The sequence below is a fragment of the Enoplosus armatus genome, chromosome 14, assembly GCF_043641665.1.
Source record: "Enoplosus armatus isolate fEnoArm2 chromosome 14, fEnoArm2.hap1, whole genome shotgun sequence".
Taxonomy (NCBI): Eukaryota; Metazoa; Chordata; class Actinopteri; order Centrarchiformes; family Enoplosidae; genus Enoplosus; species Enoplosus armatus.
This window is the reverse complement of record NC_092193.1, coordinates 11,857,853-11,864,462: the sequence shown is the minus strand read 5'-3', so window position 1 is coordinate 11,864,462 and position 6,610 is coordinate 11,857,853. Positions and strand designations below refer to the sequence as shown.

The 6,610-nt window shown below is 40.0% G+C and overlaps 1 protein-coding gene across 1 annotated transcript; it reads right to left on the bottom strand.

Annotated features, from left to right (window-relative positions):
* Positions 1 to 2,496: 2,496 nt before the first annotated feature.
* kdsr (3-ketodihydrosphingosine reductase) lies at positions 2,497 to 6,069 on the bottom strand. Its single transcript, XM_070919061.1, has 10 exons — positions 5,843 to 6,069; positions 4,992 to 5,081; positions 4,611 to 4,667; positions 4,392 to 4,457; positions 4,205 to 4,300; positions 3,618 to 3,809; positions 3,192 to 3,275; positions 3,018 to 3,101; positions 2,801 to 2,902; positions 2,497 to 2,711 (listed from the first exon to the last, which is right to left on the bottom strand). Exons 1-10 carry the CDS (start codon positions 6,029 to 6,031, stop codon positions 2,592 to 2,594), a joined length of 1,080 nt encoding a protein of 359 aa, XP_070775162.1. The 5' UTR covers positions 6,032 to 6,069; the 3' UTR covers positions 2,497 to 2,591.
* Between the last annotated feature and the right edge of the window lie 541 nt (positions 6,070 to 6,610).

Sequence of the window (6,610 nt, the reverse complement as noted above, 5' to 3'; positions counted from 1 at the left end):
CAGGACGGAAATGGCTGTGACAAAGCAAGACATCAAGAGCAATTTACCCTTAAACCATGAACATCCATCAATACCCAAAATTTAGGATTAAGACTCGAAGTTAGATTTTTTTTTTCTTCACAGGTATTTATTTAGTTTATCATGTAAGAAAATAAGACAAAGAAACGTTCCACTTTCCACTCACATTTTCTTTCAATGGCACACAAGGTGAAGGTGTTAAGTTTTTTGGCAGAAAAAAAAGTAAAAAAAAAAGCAAGAAAGAATGAAACAAAAGAGTGCGTTATGACTTTCACGTTCAATACTTAAAAACTCATATTAAGTATCGGATGATGACACCACTGAATCGGGGGAAACTAGCTGTGACTGTTACAGAACTTAAATGTCAACTGTATGTTCATACATACTGTAAGCATAGGCTTCATTTGCATAGCTTAAAAGGTTAAAACAAAATGTTGGAACAAAACTGCTTTTATATGGGCTACATGTTCTATTAACTATGTGCTGCTACCTCAAGGTAAAAGAGAACTTCTGATGGCAAAAAATGTACAATTATGAAAAGCTCTTGTGAAGGACAGTATGCCTTTAACCAAAATCGAATGAGAACATCATCAAGCATGAGTCATCCATTCTCACTTTCATATCTTGGATTTCAGTAAGGCTTCTTTTTGTCATACAAAGACTGGAAATTGACAAAATACACAAAAAACAGCTGGCATTTTACACTGAAAAGTATTAAAGATTAAGTATTAAATGAACTGGTAAACAACATGTGGGTTTAAGCCACATTGTTCTGTGGACAGGTCCATTCTTATAGCATTAGCTTCATCAGTAGTCACGTCTTAAGGCTTTGAATGGGTCCCCACACACTGCCCCACAGCTTCAACAAACTAACTCTAGGATCAACAGAGCAGCAACGTCGAAATGAATCTCAAATAAATGCATTGCATCTACAGAAATTGTCTTAACACATTTTGGCATTCAAATATTGGTGTATTTAAAAATAATATTCCTATGTTCTGATTTGTATGCTTTGTATTAAAGTACATTCTCCCCGTTTGTGATGGACCAAAGGAAGACTTGCAAGAGTCAACACTGTACTTCTTCTCCCTCTATATGCAAAACATATAGAAACACATATGGTAAATACAAGATTTTTCAAGGCTTGACAGAAATCAGGAGGGAATCGATATCGTCATTTAAGGGAGCTACAAAAGTCCCAACTGTGCATGACAGGGTGACAGCAGGTCAAAATCAGAGGGACAAGGATCACACTTTCATGCTAGTCCCTCCACTGTTTTGGTCTTTATGTAAAACAAATCTACAGCGCCCTCGCTAGACCTACAGGGACATGACTCGAACCAGCGAGTCTTGCCCTGCCCTGACTTACACCACCCCAACAGATTATGGATCCCACTCGGATCTTGACTGGGGTGGTTGAATATGTGCAATGACACATAAAACTGCATGTAAAAATGATACGCTTCCTTTTGCAAATTTAATGAGAAAAAAAAAGTGTATTGAACTTGGTCAAATTGACAAGTGAAATTATCCCCCCACCCCATCTTTTGACTTCATGGCTTCGACCCATAATACCTGCTTTCCTTTCTCAATGAAATAAAATGGGATGATGAGAAAATAATTTGGTGCGTTTATTCCCGAGACAATAAAATCTAATGGCTTTTCTCTCCCCAGGCCAGGGGTTGGCTCAGTCACAGCAAACACAGACACACATACATTCATGCACACAGTTCACTCAAAAAAACATGCCCCCAACACTGCGTCTAACATGTTTGAATATTATTATCTTATGGAAATTATGTTTTTGCATCAATAAAATTTAACAATAAATCAAAAACATCAGGCATGCTATCTCTCTCTTCACACATAGAGCACAAAAACAAAACATCCCACAGCATAAACAAAATGCTGAGGGTCACAACTGGTTTCAAACAAAGAGGTTATTCAGTCAAACAGGAAGGTGCTTTGCCTGCAAAGACTTGTGGTGTGAAAAGGTAGAGGGGAACGGCCTTATTTAGTGAAAACTGTAAAATTCTTACAAGGTGGACCTAGGTTTGAGATACGTGAAACAATATGACAAAAGTTGAGAGTTACCATTCTGGTTTTCACTATAGCCCCTGGTGGGAAGGAACTTCAAGCCATATTTGGCACAACCGGTCGGACAGGCTATCTGTTGCTTTGCCTCAGCACTGTGCAAGTGGAGGCAGGGATATCTGTAATGTCAGTGGTTTACAAAGCCTACATACTTCAAAACCAGGCTGTGGGATGTTTAGTCGGCCCTCATTCTCTTAAAGTAAGGCTGCTCCCACAAAAAGAAGCAGGTGGACACAATAATCGAAAAAGTCACTGGAAATCTCTGAGAGGGAAAATCTAAATGACTGTGAAGTCAAGCAAAGAGTAAACATCAGCCACTTTCTTTCATTCCATCTGTTAAGCTGATATCAGAAATGCACTCAAAGCTTGGCCTTTTTCCCCACCTATGGTTGTGCACTAGTACAGCTGGAGGAGGGGATGGGATGGGAGGTGTGGAAGAGGAAGAGGGGCAGTGGGCTGTGAAGAAGGTAAGGCTGCTGTTACTCTCTCTTGTCAGCTGCTTTTGACTGCTCCCTCTGAATCATGCAGCGGCGCACAATGCTGTCAAAACTCCCCAGGTAGAAGAGGGCGATGGTCCGAAATAATCCCATGGTAACAATCTGTACAGTAGAGAAACTGAGGTGAGAATTTGTAAATTGCACAACACTACTTTGGCCAACGTGACACAACATCATGTACACGACTTCACCTGCTGGAGACCTTCTGTGATGGAGGTGACGGGTGACATTCCACAGGTGAGGGCTGATAGCATGTAACCATCGGGCCCCACAGAGCTGTTGAAGTTCCCCTGCTGCAAGAGCAAAGGGAATAACAGATTATCCATCTTTCTCCGAAATAATTTATTTATTGATTAACACTGGAAGAGAAGCATGGTGGGTCAGTGGCAGGTGAACTGGACTTCTTACCACTGCATCCCGAACAATGATTTTGGCCACTTGGTCTGGTTGGCAAACTCCAGAGGTCTCAGAGATTAATTTGGTCTCCAGAGGCTAGTAGAGGAAAAAGACAAGAAGGAAAGGGCTTTAAATAGGGAAGTCAATTGGAAGTGAAATCATGTTACTATTTAAAGAGACGTTTACCTTTGTCTTATTTTCCTCAGCCAATCCTGGAGTGTCAGTGTCAGGGGGGTAGGCCACAGTCACATAGATATTGTATGGCTTTATCTGGAGTAGAAAGACAGCAAGACTCACTGAGCATTATGTCCTACCACTTGACCTTGATGATACAATTAAGTATGAAGTACCCCTATTATACATATATATATATATATATATATATATATATATATATATATATATATAGATATATAGATTGTGAATTCTTGTTACAATATTAATTCCAGCAGCTCAACATCCCTCAGCTGCAAAGTGGTGGAAAGATATAACAGATCTGAGCTAAATTATGTTAACTAGATGCATTGTGAAGTTGCAATGCAGCGTGTTTGCTTGGTGTGCAGTGGAAATCTGTGCCAAAGGGTATTCAAGCGCGAGAGGCCTGAAACTCACCTCCATCTGCAGCGACTCTGCTAAGCCACGCAGGGCAAACTTGGATGGGGAGTAGGCAGTGTATCCAAACAGGCCAATCTGGCCCGCTTGGGAGGACACAAACATGATGCGGCCCATTCTTCGCTCCTTCATGGTGGTTATGACGGCCCGTGTCGGGTAAACGCTACCCAGGTAGTTCACTTCCATCAGTTTCTGTTGGAAAGTTCACACACGTTATAACCAGGTCGTTCATAGTGTAGCACTGCATAAATGTAGCCACACATCCCACAATACTGTTGCACAATGAAATATTAATATAAATAAATATTGCACATATATATAATTAAAATAAAACTATCAATATTGCTTCAATGTCTCTGTGTGTTAATTATTACTCCCATTATAACTTGGAAACATTTGGCCTTACTCAAATGAACTTCATTCTAAATTCATAAAACTATTTCATTTTTATTCTGACACTGTAAGGTGTAAATATGAGCAAAGAATATTTTTCAAAACAGTTTTTACTAATGTTCAGAGTAGCTTATTGATTTCTGAACATAAATAAGACCATGGCCGTGTCTTGGTTACACTCCCAAGGTACCCACTTTGAAACGGTCCACTTCCATATCCTCAAACTTTCCAGAAATGGAGGATCCAGCACAGTTCACTAACATATCAACAGGCCCCAGCTTCTCTTGAGCCTGTACGACAAAAAAAGCCACTTCAATACTTAACCATTTAATTATTAAAAGAATTTGAGATGTTCCACTGTTGCTAAGAGGGTAACATTACCTGTTTTATCACACTTTCCACCTGGCTATAATCACTGGAAACATCCACTGATATGCAGAGCACCACCTGAGTAAGGAAATTGTACATGATCTTATTCAATGTAATGCAACATGTCATCAGCTGTTATGACCTATATGAACATGTATACAGTCATGACAGGTGCTTTAAAACAATATCTGAAAATAACATCTTTCATTGAAATAAATACTAAACCCACACCTGCTTGTCATTGATGGCAAATTTCTCCACCTCTTTCTTAGCTTGAAGCAATTTAGCCTACGGGAAAAAAGTGCATGTTAACTCTTTCGTGTGTAAACTTGTGTAAACGCTTATGAATGTCATCAAGTTTCACCTTCAAAACTATATGAAAACATGTCAAATCTTCAGAACATGAATGCTCACATGCAGGCTGAACTGTTTAACACAAAATAAAGTACATTTTGAGCACAAGTGGAGCACTTCTTCACCTGACATGGAGCAAATTCACCTTTAGAATATGTTTCACCGTGTTTGACATCAAACGAGTCAGGTATAACAACAAACAGGCTGTGACTAGGCTAGACACAAAGGAATGATTAGTTGACTGCGGTTTGTGCTGACCTCATCCCGTGCCACCAGAGTGATGAATGCTCCTTGCCTGTAGCACTCAATTGCAATGCATTTCCCAATCCCACTTGAGCCTCCTGTCACCTGAAAATTCAAAGTGTAAGAGGATCATTTATCAAAAGTCAGATGTAAGGTAGCTGATCTGCAACTCATAGGTTGGGGCCCAGGTAAACTGGAAATTAAATGTTTCCAAAATGTTATGCAACTTCAGTTGACAGGTATACCTAGCTAACAATAATGATTCCACTTCATAGTAATTTTGGAGGCTGTAATTTGTGGCACTGAATAAATGTATTACGTTGTATTGAGAGGAGTATAATATTTAGTCTCCCGTCCTCTGTGACGTAACCATACAGTTGACCAGTTATTAAGTTGAATTAGATCCTCTCTACAACTGTTTCAACAAAACTGAACATATCCTTCATGAAGGTAAGACATATAGCCGGGAGAGACTGCATTAATTTTATTTCTTTATACATCCATGAGTATATGATGTTTTATCTAACTTAACGTTTGTACCTTATAAACTGAATTTAGCAACAGTTAGCTTTAACTGTAACGTTACTTAGCGTTAGGCTAATTCATTATGTGGGCGTGTCACTCCTTATAACTGTCATTATATATTCGGCACTCAAAAAAAATATTTTTCTGTCAAAATTATGACTGGTTACTAGCGGTAATGTTAATGCTAATAGGCATACCGTAACTTTAAAACGTAAACTCAGCTAGCTTAGAACTCGACTTAAAGCTAGCTATAAAGCTAGGTCATAGTAATGAGTGGACGTTAGCTACCGTTATGAGCTTTACTGGCGATGTAATGTTACTTAGCATTCTGGTGCACTTACCACGACGTGGGCCCCGTTCAGTTTCAGAGGTTTGGGACTAATAAGAGGCGATATCATGTATAACAGCAACACAAAGGCAACAATGAAGGCAGCAACTACAAGAAGCATGATGAATGGCAGAAGGAGCCACCAGGAATTGATGAAAAGCCAATCCGTGATTGTTGAGCTCAACGCTTCGTCAGAGGACATGGGTGAAATCTGGCAATCGTTAGCTTGTTTGCTAACTAGCAGGCCAGCTTCTGGGGTCCGATAACGGAGCTACGAGGCAGGCAGCGGCCCTGAAAGGGGGTGGCGAAACACAGGGCTCGGAGGAGGGGCTGTTCCAGGGTTAGGTAATGAGTCAAAGATGTGTAACGGCCAGGTGAAAGTACCACGGTGGACCTTGGCTCCCCGTGACAAAGCGCCGTCTGCATAAACCAAAACAAATCGAACTGTGCACTGTAAACGGACGCATAACGGTCGTACTTGGTACTTGTAGTTCGCAAGGGAAAATGTTTCTTTGCATCCCTACGTTGCTTGAATGTGCATTGACAACAACACCCACAATGCAAAGCTGCGCTTACTCATTCGTCGTATCCGTTTCAGTTAGCATTCAGTTACATGTTACACACCTATGCTTCACCCCACCCAAACAGCCACCAGGTATGTTGACTGATAAGAGACAGTAAAAACTAACTATTCAAAATGCGAAACCTTTATTTATTAACCTACATCTCTATTGCAAATACTGTCAATAATAAATTGTGAATTGGATACAAAAACGTAAAC